The 23,436-nt window shown below is 41.5% G+C and overlaps 1 protein-coding gene across 1 annotated transcript in view; it reads left to right on the top strand.

Moving 5' to 3' along the window:
* The window catches only part of lsamp (limbic system associated membrane protein), a 169,265-nt gene extending 145,993 nt beyond the window's left edge, over positions 1–23,272 (top strand). The window contains exons 4-7 of the mRNA XM_076282253.1: positions 16,867–16,998; positions 17,283–17,403; positions 18,344–18,492; positions 20,311–23,272. Of these exons, the coding sequence (XP_076138368.1) occupies positions 16,867–16,998; positions 17,283–17,403; positions 18,344–18,492; positions 20,311–20,408 (500 nt within the window). The 3' untranslated portion in view covers positions 20,409–23,272. The remainder of the gene's footprint in view (positions 1–16,866; positions 16,999–17,282; positions 17,404–18,343; positions 18,493–20,310) is intronic.
* The last annotated feature ends 164 nt before the right edge of the window (positions 23,273–23,436 follow it).

The raw sequence follows: 23,436 nt of genomic DNA, 5'->3' as shown, positions 1-23,436 counted from the left end.
TTGGCTGGATGCAGACGGCAGTGCCCAGCTGTGTGGCATAGCTCCGAGCGTAAACAAGGCGAAAAAGGATTTTGTTGTCGCATGGCTCCGGTGATTAATGGTCGTTAACGGCCCAAATGAGTGCAGTGAATAAGTTTGACTAGAACATGCTACAACCTGCTTTTGGAATGTTCAAAGGCACACTTTCATTAATTAGTTTAAGACATCTATGTGTTGGAAATGAAAACAACAAGCCCCCCCCCCAAAAAAAAAAAAAACATTCTTGATCTAGTAAGTTTTTTATTTTTGTTTACTTTGATTTTGTTTTAATTGCTTCATGTCTTGTGTGTGTTTTTTCCTCTGCCAATCAATATATGTGAGCTTTTCTCTTTCATAACAAAGTTGTGATTGATGAGAAGTTCTTAGGGAGAAATGCACATAATAGCTTTTCCCCCCCATTCAGTCTCATAGATAATGCGTGAGAAGATTACACCTTTTATGTTGTCACATTTAAAAGGGACGTGTCTGAAGCTAATCTGTGTGCCGACTCTCAGTCTTGGCGGGGAAAAAAAATTGCCCAGCCAAAAGCCCCCCTTCGTCTTTAAGATTACAAAGAAAGTACACATCTGGAGCTTGAGTCTTGTCTGCGGAGAGGGAATGAAGTCTTTTTATTGTCCTCTAATTAACCGGCACCCCCTCCTGGTGGTCTGTAGGCGATGCAGGTGACACTGTGCACCGGTACTCAGAGGTGTGGGTTGCCAGTGAGTCCAGGCTGGAAGAGGGCCCAAAGATGGCTGATTCCTCTCACCCAGTCTCGACTTTCACACTCCATTTCCACTCACAAAGCACTGTGAAGCTCAGAGGACACACACACACACACACACACACACACACACACACACACACACACACACACACACACATTATTTCCACACATCCAATAGTCTATGATTAAACAATAACAGGGCTCCAGAGTGCGACCAATTTGGTCGCATATGCGACCTAATTTTTCAAAAGTGCGACTAAAAAAAATCGTGCGACCAGCTATTCGAGAAAGGAAAAAGTGTCCGCATTGAAACTCTACCTTTGGTTCAATAACAGACACATATTTGGCCAATGTCGTGGTTTAAACAAATCACAGATAGTGAAGGGCGGGACCTCCCCTCTGATTGGCCGTGGCCCAGTGCCTGTGTGTAAATTTGAAAATGCGTGTGCTGCAGAGAGAGAGAGAGAGAGAGATAGAGAGGTCAGAGACCCGTCAGATAAACAGAGTGGATGTAGTTGCATTACAGTGTGGTCACATAGGCCGAGATAAATGTACCCTCTCCCCACTGCCTTTCGGCGGCTGGCAGCAGCAAACCGATCAGACGAGCCCAAGATGATGATCAAGTTTATCTATGCCTACGATAGGCCTAGTGAAACTTCCCTTCACCAAGTTCAGTCCGAAATAATTATTCACCAGAAAAATAGTTTGAACGTAAACCCGACGTACAGGAATGCCACTTGCGCCAAATTTATAGGAGTCATTGCAGATGAAAAGACGTCTTAAAATTGCGAACAATGCATACAAGGCCTTTGCGAATGACAGAGATACAGATATCGCCGAAAAGGAGTGCGTCATTGACCGCAGGTACATGCAGGGAGTAACCCGGTTTTCAACAGCAATATTCATTTTGCGCGCGAGTTGTCTAAACTCATTCTGATGGCATCAATCAATTTAATCCGGTATTTGGCGCAAACCGAATATCGCTGCTACATTTAAAAACCGAATATTCCCTGCATGTATAACTGGTCATTGTGTACGGTGAATTGAATGGACACATTTAGATCGAGCATGGCAAGTCATTGCAATAGCCTGTAATAATAGGCCTACCATTTTGTTACTGCATTAACCATAGTGATGTTCTTATTGAAAATTTAAAAATACTAAAATTAAAAAGTAAATTGCATTGTGGGACTGTCAAATGATTATTGCAATCATTGCAAAATCACATAAAAATCCCCCAGGCTACTTGGAGCATCTCTTTAAATTGTGCTCAAATACATTTCTATAGAAGATGCTAGCATGGCGAGCTGGTTTAGCCAAGGCCTAAAGATCATGAAGGATAGTATGTAAGATACTGAGCCATGAGATGTGCAGTTTGAAGCCCTTAAAAGACGGGCACTGTTAATTTACTCACTGTTATTTTTATTTAATTCATCTTGAGATGTTTTAAATTTAAATTTAAATTTCAGCTCAGTGAAGCACTTAAAGCACCAACACTTAAGTTACTTTTCTTGTAGAATTGTAAATCATAAGTCATAGGACAACCTATAAAGGACAGTAATTAAGGAAAAAAAAGTGAACCTGCTGCGATGTTAAATGCGATGTGGTTGAAAATTTGGGTGCACCTAACTTTTGTGCTGGTGCACCTAAGAAAAAAAGTTAGGCGCACCAGTGCAACCAGTGCAAAAAGTTAGTCTGGAGCCCTGAATAATGCCAGCACAGAAGATATTTTGGAGCCCTAGCAATGTCGTCTTTGTGGTCACCAAAGGTCTTTTTGTAGGGGCAGGACTAACAACCGAAAAGACAGAGAGAGAGAGGGATGTTGTCTTTCTGTCTGACTGTTTCTCTGTGTCTCTGTGTGTTAGTACATCATAACTATTACTCTGTAAATCTGTAATCTGTGAATTAGTACATTTATGCATTTACTCCCATATGCAAGTGCAGGGCTTAAGGATCTATTTCGACCTCCCTCAGACCGTCACCACGGTCTACACCTTGAATGATGCCATCCTTCTACCTATCCGCGAGACCTAATATCAACAACGTCACGTCGTGACTGACCTGAGGGGCTTGGCTCACTGTCTATATTATCATCCGGGTGAGCAAGCCACTTCCTCTTTGCCTGGAACGCCACAGCTCGTTCCGAGCGACAAGAGATGGTGACGGTCATCGGTCGGTCTCATAGATCCATAGTTATGTACATAACTTACGTTCTCAGGCACCGTGCTCGAATTCAGCGTCTGATTGTTTTAGTCACAGAGATATTCCTTGCTTTAAGCCATTCAAGTGTTATTAGGCCTTAGAAAAGATACACTAAAAATAATAGATTAGAGATATTTAGAGATGTATAAAAAATGTACAAATTATTATATTCACCATAGATAACACCACAGCAGGTCCTTCGCATAGATTTTGAATCCGTTCATTGATACCAGCCTTTTTTTTACCTTGAGTCTGACCTGATTTCAAATGCTGAAAGCTGTGAGAAACCTGAGTGTCGTGACTGTGGTGAATGTGTTTGAATTCTCTCCCCATCCCCACGCCAGCCCAGGCTAGTGTCATGTCATCAGCCACCACCTCAGGGGGTCCACTGGCCCTGCTGCAGCTGGGTGGGAGTGAAAAGTCTGTGTGCCTAAAAGAATATTTTTAATGAAGGAGGATGAATTTTTTACCAATGTATGTCTTGAAAGAGACATTTTACAGGCGTCTGATGAAATAAGACTGTTGGCTGGTGTTTCTTGTTCTCTCTCTCACACACACACACACACACACACACACACACACACACACACACACACACACACACACTCTCCTCTCTCGCTCACACACACTCTCTCTCTCCTCTCTCGCTCACACACACTCTGGGCCCTATTTTAATGGTCTAAAACGGAAGTGTCTTTGCGCAAAACGCAATTCACTTTGTGGGCGGATCTCGGGCGCTGATGCTATTTTACCGGCGGGATATTTGACTGTTGCGCCCGACGCAAATCTAAAATGGGGTGGTCTGAAGTAGCTACATTAATAATGGGTGTGGTTTGTACGTAACGTGCAATAAACCAATCAGAGCGTCATCTCACATTCCCTTTAACAACAGGCACGCTTGTTCCATAGCTGATTGCTATTATGGTGGCGTATTTGCCAGGCGCAGCCAGGAGCGTTCACAGCGCTATAATCACTGTTCAGTTGGGAACAGTTAGCTATTGATTTTTCATCTTGACAAAATGTAATACAGAATTGTCACAAAGACATACTTTGGGATCATTCTCACTGAATCACGAGGTTATGAATGCATGGTGATATATTTGCAATGTACAATGTAATCTAACATTACCTCTCTATAGACAATGCATATCTGTCAGTTAATCTCTTCTCTCCCGTGCTGCCGCTGGGGCATTTGGGTTAAATGGCATCGGCATGCAGTTCAACATCACGTCTCCTTAAGTCCTCTAACATTTCCTAATTTATGTCATCAACACATCAGTGATTCGTGAAAATGTGTTAGATTTATGCCTATTTTTTCACATGGACACCACACTGATTTCCCTCGACTGGTAATATTTTTCTTTGAAATTATGTATGGTTTACAGAAATGGGAACTACATTGTATAGATGAGAGGAGCTAAGTGTGCGTTGCGCAGCACAGGCGGCCAAGCAAGGGCTTCGTTTAAGTTGACCTAACTTTCAACTCTGCACAGTATCCCATTAACTGCGTGACAGTAGCCTATTTACAATATTTTCTGTGAAGCAGAGTTTGTAAACACGTTATCATCAACTTAATTCACGCACAACTTTTATTTGAGCAGGAGAGAGAATAACAATGAATGGATGCAGCAACTACAGAAATTGTACAGAAATTGTAACCATACTTGCTGCTTTCTTGTACTATCTGTTGCTGGTTAACAGCACATGAAAAGCTGATTTAAGCTAATTCACTAACTCAAGACTTCAAGGCCATCATGGATATAAAACGTTTTTTGAAAATAACGAAAGGATGGAGGGAACATAGCAAAGCTTGGAGTTATTTCAGATGGGCTACAACAAGGTAGGCAAAATTATGGTGCTTAAAACCTTACAAAACGGTAAATTGGAACAAAACTAAAAGTAACTTTAGCCTTTATAGGGCTGTAGCCTATAAAGTTGTCCAGATTAATAGGTCGTAATTAGGCGTTGTTGTAAAGATATTGCATGTAGATGTTGTACTATATAGGCTATTAAATATGTAGGTCACCAATGCACGAACAAAACCGGGAAATGGACAAATATTATCAAGGCTTTGAATGTTTCCGTCTGTGCACGGGGGTGTCTGTAGATTGGTGTGCAACGCATTCATTCATGCAGGCCTGTGGTCATGCATGCGCCCTTAAAATAGCATCTGCATTTTCGCCACAGACTTTAGACCAGGGAGTTCCTGGTCTGTGGCGGAATTGTTTTCTGAAACTGCAAAATATCAACAGTGAACGTTTGCGCCGGAACACGCCCCGTCTTTTCGCTGAACCGCCCCCGTGGGCGCAATCGAATTCCCTAATTTACAGGCATGTACCTGTGGAGGGAAAATTCCAATATGCGCTGACTGCAAAATAGGAAAGACAAACGCGCGAGTATACAAAGTCAATTGCGCCGGCACGGAAGATAGAGCCCTCTATCTTTCTCTCTCTCTCACACACACACACACTCTCCTCTCTCACACACACACTCACTCTATCTCTCTTTTTTTCTCATGGAGCTTGGCAGTTTCAGATATGCTGATGTATTCTTCATGTATTCATGTAGCAACATTTCCATGGGAGATGTGCCAGAAACCTGTCTGACCCTGACCTAGTAAACAGGTAAACAGGGAAAAACACACACTCACGTCTGCCACGCCAACCAAAACTGTCTGGCATCTCTATAAAGCAGTGGTGAAATGGTCAAACGCACATTCAATAAAATTGATGTTTCATCCTAGACGGCAAAGCTTTTGCAACTCAGCATCTTCTGCTTTGACTTGAGACTTGAAGGCACTAAGGCTTTATATTTAAAAAAAAAAAAAAAAAAGCTGTTAAACCACATTATATTTTCAAATGCTCAGACACAGTGACACTCAATTGAGTTTTCATTCATAGTTTGTAAAGCCCCTGCGTTGGGTAAGTTATTCATCTATTGAGGACAGGGTTGGACTAACAAGTGGGTTAGAGTGGAGACGGCCTGATCGGTGCACAGATGGAGCATAAACACTACTGAGTACTCACTGTCTGAGTCTGTCTGTATGTTTCCTCATCGCAACGTTAACAGGGCTCTCATGTGGCCAGTGGTGTAATTAAAAAAAGATGCGTATCTGTCAGCAAATGAGATTGAGCATGGCACCGGCTGCACACGCACTCACTTGACCATAAGTCGCATGGGGGGGAAAAAACATGTGAAATGACTTAATCTAAATGTGACACTTCTAGTCCTAATTAAAAAAGTTTTTATATCCGCAAAAAAAGTTGTGCATGTCCTGACTGACCTCAATTATGGCCAGATGTTGCAGACGGTATTATGCCACCAAATGCTAATGCAGTTTGGTGGCAAAATGATTTATGTACCTTTGTGTACATAACGAGAGTACCTCAAACACCCTTGGTATTATCATCAGGTTTTTGAAGAATATCTGATGGCCTTCCACTGTCTCTGATGTACATAGAAGTACATTTTTATGTGCTTTTCAAACGTGTCTTAAATGTTCTGGTGTAAATGGATCTCCCACATATTATATTAGGCTCTCATGTGTGATGTTATGAGACCAAAGAGTCAACTCTGAGGAGGAAAATATGAGGCTACGTACGGTTGAGTTTTTGACTAGTTAATCTCTCTCAAACTAGACAAAACACACAAAGATGTCATGACAACATTGTAAACATTAAAACAGAAGCTCACAGCATTTCACCAAATTTCGTGATGCAGCTGAGCAACATGAAAAAAAGCATTTTGGTCATGTTTTGCTTTCATTTTTGATTCGGTGTGTGTGCCAGGGTGTTCACAGAGGACCAGAGTGGCTTGGAAATGTTTGCTGCACAAGAACCTTAGAGCAACCTTGAGCTCATATTTGAACACAGATAGTAAATGGTGTGTGTGTGTGTGTGTGCGCATGCTATGTTTGTGTGTTTTTGTGTCATGTCGTAGATGGAGTACAGTTTCTTAAGGTGAATGCACACCTAGGCGATTTCAAAGCACAAGCTGTGATGCCGACTATCTGTTGAGTCCTGTTGGGTTGCTTTGTGCTCCCTGTGTGAGCAGAAAAAAAGTTGCACAAGGCTATTACGCATACAGCAACAACTGCCCACGGTTAACTAGCACATTGGCTACATTCTGCTGCTAGTGTGATATGTGGATATAGGGGTGCAGATAAACAAAACAACTAGCTTATTCCCACACTACTTTTACTCACTAAAGACACTAAAGTGTGTGATTTACCTATCTCTTATCAAGAATATGTTTGATAACAAGTTGCAAATGACACTGCCATTATCAGTCCAGGGTCTTTTGGTTGTGGAAGAAAGAGGCTGAGGAGAAAAGAGGTGAAACTGACTTATTAGATCCAGGTTCAACTGTCTGATTGGTCTGTGGTCCCTATGGGACTGAGGGGGAGACCTTGGAGAGTTCTGGAACATTAGCCTGATAAACAGTAGGGTGTTTGGCTGTGTTTCAATGGGCCCCAGGTAACAAAAGGCAAGCTAGTGAATCTCTACTGAGTCATATGTTAGTGCCGCAGCAACCCCCCCCCCCCCCCCCCATCCTATCCTAGCCTGACGAGCCAGACCCACATTAAAATGTAGGGTCTGGGCACTCACCGTTCGCAGTGCTCAGTCCGAGGGGCGGGATAATCAGTTGTCTTTCACATTCCCTCTGCACGCAATAGGACAGCGGCAGCGCTATGAGTCCCATGCGTTTCCCACCAGCGGAGCTAGTTGGCTAGTTCAAACTCTGCCATCAATCATTATGTTAAGCCCACCTAACGACTCTATACACAATTTCATTGGCCTGATTGAGTTTCGATTTCTGGAGCTCACAAGCCAACGGAGAGTTGCTAGACTAGCCCTGGCAGCAAATGTAACGCTAGGGGCGCGTCTAGATTTCTAGGCTACTACTATCCTGTACCATTGTCAGATTCCTAGGAATACACTGGTAGATGTATCAGAGTAAGGCCAATTATTCTTTGGTTTGAGATACAAAGAATAATTGGTATTGAGATACAATAGCTGTAGAGGAGTAAAGTTCAAGCAAGGCCATTTTATAGGTAGCCTTCTCTCACAGCATAATGTCCCTGAAGAACACTGAAGCAGTGTTTTCACAAAAGGAGAGGCTCCATTGTGGTTCACTATGACAACTCTAAAGAATCTTACAAAGAAAAGATCGTAATTTTCATTTTGTTGAGAAGATAGAGTAGTTTTGTATCAAGTATCAAGCAAATGGCAAAAGTTCAGGTGCATCCTTTTCCTCAAATGCCCTTCTCCACTGTGTCTGTCTGCGGCAGACTAAAAGAGATAAACGGCTCTCTCTCTCTCTCTCTCCCTCTCTCTCTCTCTCTCTCTCTCTCTCTCTCTCTCTCTCTCACTCTCTCTCTCTGTCTCTCTTTCTCTCTCTGTCTCTCTCTTGCTACTCTCCCCCAAGTTCTCCGAACTTGTTTGCTTGGCATAAATTAGCGTTCTCTAAATAAGTGCACCATGCCACGCATTGGTAAATGATGCCCATGAATAATGGATGGCAATGCAAATGCGCCTGCAGATGCCAAGCGCCACATTGCCGCACAGCATTACACTTCTCAGTGTCTCTCCCTATGACGTTTCCCTTTTGTTTGCCCACATTCTGAAATCGGCTTTCAAAGTCCTTCGTGAACTTAAAAAAGAAAGGGGGGGGGGGGGGGGGGTTGTTGAAATCTGCTTAGCAAAACAGTGCCAGTGCAGGGAGGGAAAATAAATATGCTTTCAATGAAAGAAGTCCGTGGGCAGATGCTGGGTTTAACTCTTTTGAGACCCGCGCTGTCAGAATCGCTAGACTGCACTGAGGTTATGTGTGGTGACGTATGACGTGCTTCCCTCCCACCTTTAGTGCTGATGGAGTCTTGGCAATTACACTTGACCCGGGATTAAGCAGCTGGTGCGGGATGCACACTTGCCTATGGTCCACCCCCACGCTGAGATGTGGGAGATGCCGTGGCTCATTCTGTCTGAACTCCATGGTGGCCAGTTACCAGGACATACTCCCCACTGGGCACCACCATCAGGGCTCTGAGAGATGCTAAAGGCATGTGTGTCTCTGTGTGGGTGTGTGTGTCTCTCTCTCTCTCTGTGTGTGTGTGTGTGTGTCTCTCTCTTTCTCTCTCTCTCTCTCTCTCTCTCTCTCTCTCTCTCTCTCTCTGTGTGTGTGTGTGTGTGTCTCTCTCTCTCTCTCTGTGTGTGTGTGTGTGTGTATACCTCCCTCTGTGTGTGTGTGTGTGTGTGTGTGTGTGTGTGTGTGTGTGACAGTGTGCTTGACACCATGTTTGGTGTGTGGGTGTGTGTTTGTAGTGTGTGTGTGTGACAGTGTGTATGAAAGTGTCCTTGGTGTGTTTTTGTAATGTGTGTGTGTGTGTGTGTGTTGCCTGTGGGTTTTATTGTGTGTGTGTGTGTGTGTGTTCATGTTTGTGTTCCGTGTGTGTGTGCATGCACTCCCATGAGTTTATGCTCATTATACTGGGCTGAGTGCATATTTGTGCGTCATTCTGTGTATTTGGGAGTGAATGTAATCATTAGTAGCCGGCAGCATTTAAATCTGAAGATGCTGAAGATACTGGCTTGGACCTCAGAGCTGTGCGTCTCTGTGTTGACCTTTTCTTTAGATTCACATCCATATAGGCACACCAAGGGTACGGACATCAACGCTGTTGTCGCCATGATAAAAGGGAAAAAGACATGTTTTTTAAATTATTCTAAATGTGTGGGTTCCAAGGATGTTGCATCTCCCAGCATGCAGGGCTCACTTGAAGAAATCCTTGAAGAGCAGATACTTGACCATTCTACGGTTGTCGTAGAGGAGGAGAGATGACTCAGTTAAGCTGTACAATGAGCATGTTTGTCCTTCAGGAGATGTTTTCTAGAACACTTGTACAAGCATGTGTGAGCCAAATTCACAAGTCACAGGTGTTTTTTCTTAAAACTGGGTTTCATCTTTTCAGTATGAGACACACATGGATCTTGTGGTGTGCTTTCTGCTTGATTGTTCTCTAGCTATTCCAGGTTTCCATTTTTTTTTACTGAAGCTCCCAAATGTGGGAGAACCTCTGTGTAGGGGCCTGTACAGCATACTGATGTGTGTTGCTGCTTTTGCTGCTTGTGTATTGAGGGCCTTGAGAGGTTCCTGAGCTCAAGAGCTGCATAGGAACCCTGACCTTTGCCCTATTTTTTTACACGGATAGTAAGTGGTGTGTATGTGTGTGTGTCTGTGTGTGTGTGTGTGTGTGTGTGTGTGTGTTAGGGGGCAGAACAGTAATCAGTGAATCAGTGAAGTAGAGGACAGAGTGTTTAGGCCCCTGCCCTTCCTCCCAGAGATGTGTATGCTACCCTATATTGGTGCACAGATAGTAAGTGGAGTGAGTGTATGTGTGTGTGCGTGTGTATGAGAGAGAGAGAGAGAAAGATTTGTTTCTCTGTGTTTATGTTGTTGTCCTTGTGTGTGTGTGGGTGTGCGTGCATGCGTGTGTGTGTGTGTGTGTTTATTATACCTGATGTAACCGATTGAAACCTTGGAGAGTTCTGGAAAACACAAGAGTATACATCTGCTTTCCAATTCAGACTACCAAGGGCAAGTAGGATAATCTATGTTCAGTCATGTATGTGCTTTCTCTTTCTCTTCCTTTTGCACACACAAACACGCACGCGCACACACACACACACACACACACACACACACACACACACACACACACACACACACACACACACACACACACACACACACACATACACACACACACACACACACACACACACACATAGACAAAACTGTGAGGGAAAACTTTAGCTGTCCACTCAGAGAGTGGCAGCATATTACTGCATGAGGTTGCTTGTCGGAATGTACCTATGTCACTTCCCAAACGACTATACAGTACACCACAATAGGAAACATGGCCAAGGACCAAGGACCACTTCTAAACATGAATTGGCGGTGTGTGATTGTGTTGAAGCAAAGTGAATTTAAAGATGTTCAGGATGTTTCTGAGAATAGCTTTTGCAGTGGGGCAGTATAGAACTGAAAAAAACTCCCCCATACTGTCTATAGGGACAGCCGTGGCCTACTGGTTAGTGCTTCGGACTTGTAACCGGAGGGTTGCAGGTTCGAACCCCGACCAGTAGGCACGGCTGAAGTGCCCTTGAGCAAGGCACCTAACCCCTCACTGCTCCCCGAGCGCCACTGTTGTTGCAGGCAGCTCACTGCACCGGGATTAGTGTGTGCTTCACCTCACTGTGTGTTCACTGTGTGCTGAGTATGTTTCACTAATTCACAGATTGGGATAAATGCAGAGACCAAATTTCCCTCACGGGATCAAAAGAGTATATATACTTATACTTACTTATTTCACTTGCAATATTAATTTATTATGATCAATGTTTCAATCCATAGATCAGTCCCTCAGTCCCTCCAAGATTCTGCAATGTTGCAAACGCAATATTTAACAGAAATTTAACCAATTACAACCTAAATTCCGAAAAAAATCGGGCATTTTTGTTACTGTGTTACTTAACCTTTTCATTTATCAACATTCTTGTTTAGGAACTGAGGAGACCAGTTGCTAGAGTTATGAGAATGAAATGTGGTCCCATTCCTGCCCGATTCTATGATGTACCTAATTTGACAGGTCTGGACTGCAGACAGGCCACTTTAGCACTTGGACTCTTCCTCTATGGAGAAATACTATTTAAACATGTGCAGAATTAAATGTTTTCCTGAAATATTCAAGGTCTTCCCTGAAAATATATTGTCTGGATGGCAGTATGTTGTTCAAAACCTGTGTACATCATTCAGAATTGTGCCTTGCCTGATGTGCAAAATGCCCATGCCATAGGCACTAATGTACCTCCACACTATCTGGGTTTTGAACTGAGCTTTAAAACATGTTTGATACGTTGGATAGTTGAATAGTCCCTTCAGCCCGGAGGTGTCAATGATTTCCAAAAAGAATTGCAAATTTGGATTGGTCTAACCACAGGACCCTTTTCCACTTTACCTCACTCCATTTTAAATGAGTTCAGGCTCAGATAAGATTGCAGAATGTATGTCTAAATACAGTTTCTTGCATGGTAGAGTTTACACCAGCACTCGTGAATGGAGCAATAAACTGTGCTCATACACAATGGTTATCAGAAGCTTTTCTTAGTCCATACAATGATTCTTTTCTGAAAAAGGTCTAGTTTTAATGCAGTGCCATCTGAGGTCTAATAGACCATGGCCATCCTATATTTATTTTCAGTCCTGTCCCTTGTTTTAAAGATTTCTCTGGATTCTTGGAATATTTTAATTGTGATATGTACTGTAGCTGATGAATTCCTCAAATCTTTTGCAATTTCATGATAAGAAACATTATATTTATATTGTTTCATCATTTGCCCACACAGGTTTACACAGAATGATGAATACCTCTACCTCTTTACTTCTGAGAGACTCAATATCTCTGGGAGACTCTTTTTTAATACCCAATCATGGATCCAGTTCATCTAATTAATTGTGAAATGTTCCTCCTTTTGTTGTCTTTATCATTACACCACTTTTCCAGCCTTTTGTTGCCGCCGTCCCAACTTTTTTTAGACATGTTGCTGCCATCAAATTAAAAATGTGCTTATATTTTCCATGAAATAGTCAAATTTCTCTCCTTCAACAGTTGATATGTTGTCTTTGAACTATTCTCAAGTAAATATAATGTTGACATGATTTGTAAATCATAGCATTTTTTTCTTTATTCGCATTTGACAAAGCGTTCCGACTTTTTCAGAATACGGGTTGTAGAAAACCTGTTTCTAACTAGGTCGCAACAATCTCGAAAAAAGCCTTGAAATCCTAAAGGGACTGGTAAACCTTTGTAAGACTAAAGGTTAAAGATAACCTGACAAACCTGTTCATAATAATACATTAATATTGCAAGTGAAATAGTCAGTATGCGGGAGTTGAGTTGAGTTTTTTAAAGTTCTATTGGGGTGCTCCATTTGTACTCGTAAGTCATTTTCTGAATTGTTTTTCCCAGTTACGAGCAGTAGGTTGCAAATGGAATGCCCCTGAAGTCGTAATTCATACTTGCCAGCTTGCTTGAACCCCAAGTACCCAGAGTTTGCATTTCTGGCTGCGCCCATTAACTGTGAATGAGAGTAGATTTGCGCTGTTTATTCGCATTCTCATTAAATCAGTTGTAGAAACAATAGTATCTAACTTCTATCTGTCACCATGTTGCAACATTTGTTTGTGTAAAATACTGTGTATGCCTCGTTACAAACTAGTAATGCTATATCTGGTAACAACTGCTAGCAACAGGCAATTGCTAACAAATGGTAGCATCTTGTTATGATTAATAAACAACTAGAAAACATTCAACTTGTTTTTTACTGGGATGTGACGTCATTCCCAGTCACCAGTTACTACTTACAAGCGGACCACTTAGCCCTTACAAATGGAACGCACCATATGTTTGTCAACCTTTGGTCTTCTCCAACGCAACTTTTAACTGAAGAGGTGTGCACTGTTTACTGTTTACTAACAGTAAACACTCATACAGATATCAGGAGCATTTCCCTATGGCATGTAAGAAATTGGGCACCTTCATCATTGCAAAAAAACACATATTCATGGACATGTAAGTCAATTGATTAAGTTGACTCACACTGAAAGCCCTTCTATCTTATCCCCCACCTCCCAAATCCCCACAAATCCACAATGAATCATTTAAAACCTTGAAGCGCTAGAGAAGTACAAGGGTTGTCTTAGAAAGGAAGAGAGAGAGAGAGAATGTGTGTGTGTGTGTGTGTATGTGTGTATGTGTGCGCGTGCGTTTATGTGTGTGCATTTGTGAATGTTTGTACCCATGTAGCTTTGTCTGAATGTGTATGTGTGTGTGTGTGCGTGTGTGTGTGTTTGTGTAATTATGTGTGTTTTTCTGGAGTTTCTGTATTTGTGTTTCTATCTATCTATCTACTGTACCTATCTATCTATTCGTGTGACTACTGTTATCCCTGATGCTGCTCATTAGCCATGAAACCCTGAAACGCCCTCCCCATTCCCGCACACATACACACATACACACACACACACACATACACACACACACGCACACACACACACACACACACACACACACAAATCTGATTATCGAATGCAGAAGGGTTTCTGAGAGGTAAATGGTATCATAAAGGCATATGCCAGGTGGAGAGAGAGAGAGCGAGATAAAGAGACGTATGTCTCTAATTAGGCGAGGTGCTGTCATGGCGCCCGGCATCCCAGTTTGAACATCGCCTTTGACGCCTGGCACAAATCAGAGAGATTGGAAATAATGAAGGGGCGCCACAGATCTGCTACCGCAGCCCTGAGCTCTCTGGCAGTTTGTCGACGGCGTTCTGACAAGAGCTGCTCCATCACCGCCATTTACCTGACACTCTTTGCACCACGGCGTCCCAGGCGACACTCAGATTCTTCCTGTTTTTCTTTTTTCTCTCTTCTTTTTTTTTGGTTTAGGATTTTTTTCATTTACTAATATTGGTTAGTGGTTGGTTGGGGAGACAGTCTGCTGCTTTGATTGAGAACGGAGGTGATTTGTTTTCTCTCTAGTCTCATTTTAACTAATGGCTCCGAGGTGAAATAGTTTTGCACAACTGTGTTACAGATAAGCTAATTAGAAGTAATGAACTTTTGAGTAATTCACTGTTTGCATAGCACTTTTTAGACATGGGTTCTCTAGACAGAACACAGAGTTACAGTTCCACCATGTATAAATCTGTGAATGTGTGGAGAGAGTATGAACCACTATATTTTGATAAGCCATATTGAACAAACAACAATAAGTCTGGTGTATAATATAGGAGTGATGATATGGCTAGGCCTTTGGGGGAAGTTATAACAGTTACAGCCCCCTCCACATGTATTGGCCCCCTGGTGAAATTGAGTAAGAAGTGCAATAAAAAAAAATCATTGTTTGGTGATTTATCTTAGTCTTACAATGAAAACAAAGGGGGAAAGTATAACCTTGGAGTGATTTATTTATTCTGAGAGGGAAACTGCTTCATAAATAAATACATATTTTAACATGCTTTTTTAAAGCACATATACCACAATTATTGGCACCCCTTTTTACCATCTGTATTGAACTTATTGAAGTTAATCAGTGTTTTTATGAACAGTCAAGTAATATTCTGTGACTTCCTTGTTCACTAAAAAGTGGCACTGAGGTCAAATAACCAAGTCATTCTTCAACATGGGAAAGACAAGAGTACAATACAACATTCTAGTTCATATGGGAAAGTGTGTTGACCTCTGTCAGGGGATGGCAAAAAAGAGAGGCAAAAATGCCATAAGGACTCCTGTTGGAGAGTTACAGAAAGAAAGTAGCATCTTGGGATCACCAAGTCTCCAAAAATTGACCTCTTTTTACATAGATCACTCAAAAAGCCAGGTAAATACCTTTTTTGTCATTTAATTACAAATGGAAGGCTGGAGGTGCTAAAAACTATTGGGACTTTGCCTGGAATCGTGTTCAGATTAAAAGATTCATGGTGGGTTTTCCGTACAAGTATGAAAATGTTGAAAAGAAGCCCATGCCTACGGATAAGTATGATGGTGGCTCTGTGGTGGTGTGGGGGCGGGGCCCTGGGAACCTCATTAGGGTGCATGATATTATGAACTCCATATCCAAATCTAAACCTGTCTGTTTCTGCCAAGACATTTTAAAAAATGGGTCATGATTGGATCATCCAGAAGATCAGTGAACCAAAACATTATGTCCAGATCAACACTAACATGGCTTATTGAACACGAGACCCTCTTCTGGCATGGTTGTCATAGTCCCCTGATCTGAACTCAGGAATTCAACCAGTGGGGTTAGCTAAAGAGGACGATCTAGGAATGACAATTTGGAGAGATTCTGGAATGAGGAATGGTCACAAATCCCTTTCTTTGTATTCTCCATCTTTATGGTATGTCATAGGAGAAGACTAAGAGCTGTTTTATTAGAAAACTATTTTTACAATGTAGGAAATAGGGGGGTGCCAATAGTTTTCATTGTGAGATGAAGATAAAATGGCAATAGATGATTGTACCACAGGTACCAATAAAAGTGATGGGCACTGTTGGTAGGGAGTTGGACTTGGTTCACAGTTATGTTAAATGTTTGTTGAATAGTGTTACAGCGCCTTCTAGGGGCCACGTTGTGTTGTTCTTGCCATGACATCAATACTTGATAATAAAAAAATACATCCCTCCCTTTTCAATGTAAACGTGGCAAATACTATCCGTCTGCTGCAGCAGCTAACCAACTTCTTGAAAGATCTAATAGATGTATTGATGCACAATTGCTCAATCATCGCTCAATCATCGCTCAAACCCTTTTTAATTTTGTCTGAAATCATACGGAATTCACTGTAAAGCTTCTGTGTGTGAAGTACAGTAGGTTATATGTTCAACTTCCCCAGTAAATTGGTGTTGAGAGTACATGGTGGGCGTTTGTGTACAATATAATAACATTCTGTGCCCATCTGCTAACCAATCCATTTAAAAACAGAAGCAGTGTTTTGACAGTGAGACACTTTTTTTAGCTTTCTGTCCCTTAGGCCCATGTTGTGTGAGAACTGTCATTGTGTTTATTTTTGTATGTCTCTTGAGGACAAAGAAACACTGCATATTACCAATAAAATCTAGTCACCAAATGCTTGACAGATTTTTCCTCTGTGCTTGTAATTCCCGTTTGCCTGTCTGCTCAAGCTGGTTAACGCTTATTCAAATGTTTTTTGTATGATGTTTTGGATGTTTTAAAGGAGGCATGTCAATAGAATACTGTTTGTAAATCGAGCTGTTTTCAAGCTGTGTCCTAATTGCTCTCTCTCTCTCTTTCTCTCTCTCTCTCTCTCTCTATTTTTCTCTTTCTCTACCCCCAGCGGAGCCGTTGGATGGCGAGGAGTACCTGGATATATCAGGGATAACACGAACCCAAGCTGGACGATACGAATGCAAAGCCAGCAATGATGTAGCCTCACCAGATGTCAAATATGTCAATGTGGTTGTCAATTGTAGGTTGATCAGTTGAATTAATTTCTGTTATGGGTGTTTTTTGCAAGACTTTGCGATCCACAACTGCATATTTCATGGTAGACATGTTGATGTGTGTAACAATACTCTTGTGTAACACAACAAAGCCATTGTACAATTGTAATAAGTATCACCTTATAATGCATTTTATACACAATTGTCTGAAAAAGAAATCTGCAAATGGAAGTAGCATTAACAGCAAGACTGTGCTATGTGGGAAAAGCAGGAGACAGTGACATTTCTCTTCATCACTCCCCCCCTTCAGATCCTCCCTTCATCAAAGATGCCAAGAACTCGGACCCTCAAGTGGGCCGCATGGGCGTCCTCCAGTGTGAGGCCTCCGCCGTCCCCAAGCCCGAGTTTGAGTGGTACAGAGACGAAAAGAGGTGTGTGTTTGTGTATGTTTGTGCATATGTGTGTGTGTGTGTGAGAGAGAGAGAGAGAGAGAGAGAGAGAAAGTGTATGTGTGTGTTTGTGTGAGAGAGAGAGAAAGTGTGTGTGTGTGTGTATGTGTGATTTAGAGGGAGAAAGAGAGACAGGGAGTGTGTGTGTGTGTGTGTTATTGAGTGAAAAAGATAGAGAGACCGTGTGTGTGTGTGTGAGTTTGTGATTGTGTGGCTCATTCTCGCGGTTTCTACTGTCACAGTGCTATCTGGCTCATGTGTCACATGAGCTGCAAGAATGGGTGAGAAGCTGTTATCAGTGTTTCTAATGCAGGTCTGTGCTCTGTACCCACACTGGGCCCCTGTTACAAGTAGTGTGTCACATGGAGCTGTGGCTCGGCACCATTCTCACCTCTGCCTCCGGTGGCTGCTAGTGATATGCACTGGGCTTTTTCAGTCACTGGTACTGCAAGCAGATATGCGTGACTGAGTTCCCAAATATGTGCTGGCTGTGCCAGTGTCAGCCACTTTCTTTGTGCCAACGTGATGTAAGAGATAGTGATCTTTGTATAGTATGTGCGTGTCTGTGTGTGTGTGTGTGTGTGTGTGTGTGTGTGTGTGTGTGTGTGTGTGTGTGTGTGTGTCTTTGAGAGAGAGAGAGAGTTTATGTGCCTCTCATGGGCATGCTTGTATGCATTATGTATTATGAATATGCAGACAGACACTGAAAACAATTTTATATATCGATTTTGAAAGCCCAGGGCAACAACTTTAATATTTTTCAAAAAAAGATGAACTGCTCACTGTCATAAGAAATGTATGTGTGTGTGTGTTTTGTGTTTGTCATTTAACATGTAATATTCTCTCTCCTCTCCCATTGGTTTATGTGTGTGTTTTGTGTTTTGCTATCGTTTAACATGGAACATCCTCTCTCCTCTCCCAGGTTATCTAACGGCCAAGGCCTCAGCATCCAGATGATGGGGACCCGTACCCTCCTGTTGGTATCCAACGTCACAGAGGAGGATTATGGGAACTACACGTGCGTGGCCACCAACAGGCTGGGCATCCACAATGCCAGCGTCTTTCTCTACAGTGAGTAGTCGACCGTTTACACTCTCTTAAGGGCTGTTTACACCTGTAACAATAACTATAACGATAACAACAAAAAGTATAATTCTAGTGAATATGAATGACAATGTCCACACATAAACTATAACGATAACAACAAAAAGTATCATTCTAGTGAATATGCAGGACATCGTCCACACATTAACTATAACGATAACAACAAAAAAGTATCATTCTAGTGAATATGCATGACAACGTCCACACATAAACTCTAACAATAACAACAAAAAAGTATCATTCCAGTGAATATGCATGACAACGTCCACACATAAACTCTAACGATAACGGCATGAAGAACAGGGATCACTTTCAGAGTGATTTTGAGAATGATAAAAAGCTGACAGTCAATCAAAATATATTCAAATTGTATATTCACATTAATCAAGATGAGGAGAGACTTTTCTTGTTGTTGGTCAGCGTGGACATTATTATCGTTATAGTAGACAGAACTGTCCACAATGTCTAAATTAAAAAATCACCACTCACTTTTCAAAGTCATTAAAACACATTAGTCATTCCCACCCTCACTTAGACCAAAGGTCCTTACCGTTTGCATTAAGTGTCATCAGGCTTATCTTGTCCATGCAACACCCCTTACTTCCCTCTCCTGTTAAATTCATCACACACACACACAGAGAGAGAGGGAGAGAGACCACAGTGGTTCCAGGTCGCCTCACATTTCCTGTTTCCTGCTTGCGAGACAAGAAATGTCCGCCCTCTGTACTTCATGAGCCATTTCCTGTTTCCTGCCATTGACCTGGTTTGATTAATTGTGTTTATTGTTGTTTGAGTTGGAACCCCTTACTTGAATACATTAATCACTGAATGGCTGATGTGAGGAATTGGAAGCACATTATATACTGACCAGTGGTCAGATGATAAAGTTTAGCCCTCCAAGTACCTCAACATATTTATAGATTAGCCTTATCTAATCATATCAGTTCATTCTTTGCTTATTATTATTATGTACTGTCTTATTACAAATATGTGATATTATTACTGTTAAAAGTAGTAATGGTAGCGGTAGTAGTAGTGGTGATGGTGGTGGAGGTGGCACTGGATTAGAGCCTCATTGATACTTTCAAATGTATGTGCCAAATCCAAGTGTAATTCATGATAGTGGCCACTAGATGTCATTTGGGCCCATGAAAGAATCCTCACTCAGTAGGTCTTCATTGCTCTTCAGTAGACAACTTTATGAGCATCATTAAAATGTCTGTCACTGTGGATACTCCAGATATATCTCATTCCGGGAGTCAAACAAGGCAAGTGTGTGCACTGCAAACAAATCATTACGCAGAGGTTTGAGGCAGAAGAAACCAAACTAATTAAGCTCCTCAAAGAAAAGTGAAGTCTTCCTAAAGGAAATGAGTGCTTCATTGAAAACTGTTGTCACATAAAATGTGATAGATGTGTGTAGCTGGCATAATCACTAGATCACAGGATTCTGGCTGCCATAAGTCAACAGGAGAAATCAAGGCTATCAGTTTTCAATTTAAGGGACCTTACATATGAATTAAAATGAAATAAGTTACCATTCTGCCCATTATTATTCATATCCATACCTATTTTTGTTTAATTTGATTTATTATTTAATAATAATCTAGTACAATGTATTGTCTTTTGTCTCGTTCTTGGTCATTTCAGGCAGAAGAAACTTTTGTATATGCAGAAGAAAGTCTGTATATGAATAAATAAATGTAGTTATAGATATTTTAGTTTAATCAAGTATGTCCTAATCTTGACTAAAATGTGTTTGTTTGTTTGTTTGTTTGTGCTCAGGACCTGGGACCGGTAAAGACATCAACGGTGCGGTTGCGGTCACTCACTCACTGTGGCTCCTCCTGGGCTCCCTCTCCTGCCTTCTACTCAAATGTTAATAAGAGTAAAATGCCCCCTGCCCCCTGCCCTTGCCCCGATGCCCCTTCCTGCCCCGACGTCCCCTCCCTGCCCCGACAACCGACAACATTACATCCAGACTGTTTGCATAATCTTGCCAACCTTACCAGTGTGCTGCTGGCCACCTCCTAGTTACATTTACCAATTGAAGAGAACAGAAGCTACTAGAATGGGCTATTAATGTGTTTTAGTAACAAATAGAACAAAAGAAAACGTCTTGAAATGTGATGGTGAGTTTGAGCAAAAGACAGAAAAAAAACAGTGCTCTTCTTAAGAATGGATTATTGTTAATTATTTGTTTGTTTGGTTGACTTGTTTGTTTGTTTTGCTTTCTCTTTTTCAACTGTAATCGTTATGTTTTGGTTTTCCGGTTGCATTGGCTCAACGTGTTCTGTCTTTGTTGCCAGTTGGTGTTCTGTGGTGCGCTGAGTTTTCACAAGGCAGGGGGTTTTTACATCACACTTGGCAACTTTCAACAAAATAGCTGACGTATAGACACTGACCTCGCCTTCTCTCCAGAAATTGTAAACCCTGCCAACCCCTCAAGCTTGTGCTGCTGTTTGTCACAAGCGCAACTGTTAGCTTTCTCTCAGAAGCATAATAACCGCATCTTTATCTGCCAAATATCAGTAAAAGAAATAAACAGTAGATAAATATAGATACAGCAAATCCACCCAGAGAACAAATAGCTGGAGGGTTGGAGTACAGGAAGAGTTCGCTAGTTTGCATTCATTATGTACTTTCAGGCTAACAGGAGAAATCTCTGTGTGGTTTTCATCGCAATACCACAACTGGTTGCATCTTAACAGGCTTCATTTGAAGTGGAGACATGTTTTGGCTGCCTTGTTGCCATTGCCCAGAAGGGGAAGAATAGACATAGCATGGTAGATGTGGCAAAGACTTCAAGCCATGACTGCATTCTACAGCCCCCAAAAATGCCCACTCTGTGGGGGGAGGGGGGGGGTGTTCTCTTTCGGAGATGCATCAGCTGAGGAAATGAGAGGAGTCTGGTGATGAATATCACTTTTCTCTCCCAGAAGTGAATATTAGGGACTGATTGTTCCCTTTCTGCTTCTACACTTTACTTGGCTTCGATGCCATCCATCCTGGTGTCAGAGCGTTATAGAAGGGCCCTATGTTCCCTGCTCACCCAAGAAAAAGCTGAAATACAGATAGACTTTTTGGAATCGGGAAAACATAGTCGTTACTCGTGATACCAATGAATGGTCAGCTTCTATTTATCAATCTGTTTTTGTTTTGTTTTTTCTTAGTTTTATTGTTTGCTTGTTTTGCATATGGAAATTCACAATATATATTTTTCAGCCATTACAGTCTGTGACAGTATGTAAATATATATACTTGAATCCAATGTCCTTATAAAAAAAAAGAAAAATTTAATATATGTCCATGTTTCTAAATTAATAGATAGTCATTTATTGCGGATTAACTCGTAGGTGCCTACGAAGGCTGAAGAAAAAGAAGGCATAGTTTAATACAGTCGGTGCATTCAGTGTATGTTTCCAATGACCGATAGATGGGCCTTTGGATCCTAGGCATCTTTATTTTTTTCTTCTTCATAGAATGTAAGCATTTCAGTAAACTAAGGATTTGAGATACATAGCTAGAATGACAGTGAGCTGAATGCCAAAACAATCTGAAAGCATCTCATCTAAAATCTTAACATCTTAACAATACAGAAGCCATCACCCACATAAGATGAGTCAGTATGAGAATAACTTTCAAAAAACTACAGAACATGTGTGTATGTATCTGTGTATGTGTGTGTGTGTGTGTGTGTGTGTTGTGTGTGTGTTCAACGTACGCAATGCACATTTAACATGGTTTGATTTCACACCTAACAAATACAAGTCTCTGTCCAAATCAGGCCAAGACTAATCTCCCGGTTTAGGTTAGGAGGGCATTTTTCTTAATCTCCTAACCCAAGGAAGGAATCCACCACTCTTCTGATGAAAATCCACCTCTCCTCATTCAGCAAGCCTTCAGAGGTTGGGCTTTGATGCCTTGTGTGAAGTGAATATGTCACATCCCAAAAATGCAGAGAATCCATCTGTTTTAGATAGCACATGGCTAAAGAGTAGACTGTAGTAGTAATAGGCTGATGGAACTGATCTTATAAGCACTGATCTATCCCTGTATGGGACTTGGGGGAGACTGTGTGTGTGTGTGTGTGTGTGTGCGCGCGTGCGCATGCGTGAGTGTGTGTGCGTGCATGCATGTGTGTGTGTGTGGGGAGGAGGGGTGTATATGTATCTGTAAGTGTGATGTGTTTGTGTGTTTGCCTGTCTATGTGTGTGTGAGAAAGGGGAGGGGTGTAAGTGTGCAAGTGCGTCTTTATGTATCCGCACTCCTGGTGAGCGTACATCGCTTGACCATAGCAGTTCAAGGTCTAAATCACCACTCTTGGAGTGCAGTTATAGGTCATCTTGTTTAAAGACTTCTAATCATAAGATTTTATAACTTCTCCTCCCCTGTGTCCAAACAAACAAACCATTTGTAGAAATCCTTTCATTTCTTTCAGACATCCTGACAGTCTATCCATTGACCATGTCAATTCTACTCTGTAAAACACAATGGAATGTCACTTCACGTTTCTTCTCAAAGAGAAGAATTCTCTGAAACTTTTACAATCTCATTGCAGTGCTCTGTATGTTTTCTAATCGCTTTGATTTACTGTAAGATAATTGCAGTCGATTTCTAAATCGCTATGTAAAAGTACCCATGAAATGTTCAAAATGAAATAAAATTGTTTGAATCAATGTGTTGTATTTGAAGATGGGATACAATATTGACAAGTCTTTTTTGAGAGTGCTTGACATTATTAAAAATGGAATAGATCATGTTATTCACCATGTAACATGCAAATAAAAATAACATATGTATTGTTAATTGTGATTGGAGGATTGTTCTACCCTGTTTAAAAGAAAAAAAGGAAAACTCATCTCGCTTTGTTTGTTTTTGTGTTGACACGAGACAGTATGAGACAATTAC

This window comes from Alosa pseudoharengus, unplaced genomic scaffold (assembly GCF_046254945.1).
Source record: "Alosa pseudoharengus isolate Yale_2024_CS ecotype anadromous, Long Island Sound unplaced genomic scaffold, YU_APseudo_1.1 YU_APseudo_1.1_scf_13, whole genome shotgun sequence".
In the NCBI taxonomy this organism is placed as follows: domain Eukaryota; kingdom Metazoa; phylum Chordata; class Actinopteri; order Clupeiformes; family Clupeidae; genus Alosa; species Alosa pseudoharengus.
Note: the sequence above shows the minus strand (reverse complement) of the source record. Positions and strands in the feature narration are given on the sequence as shown.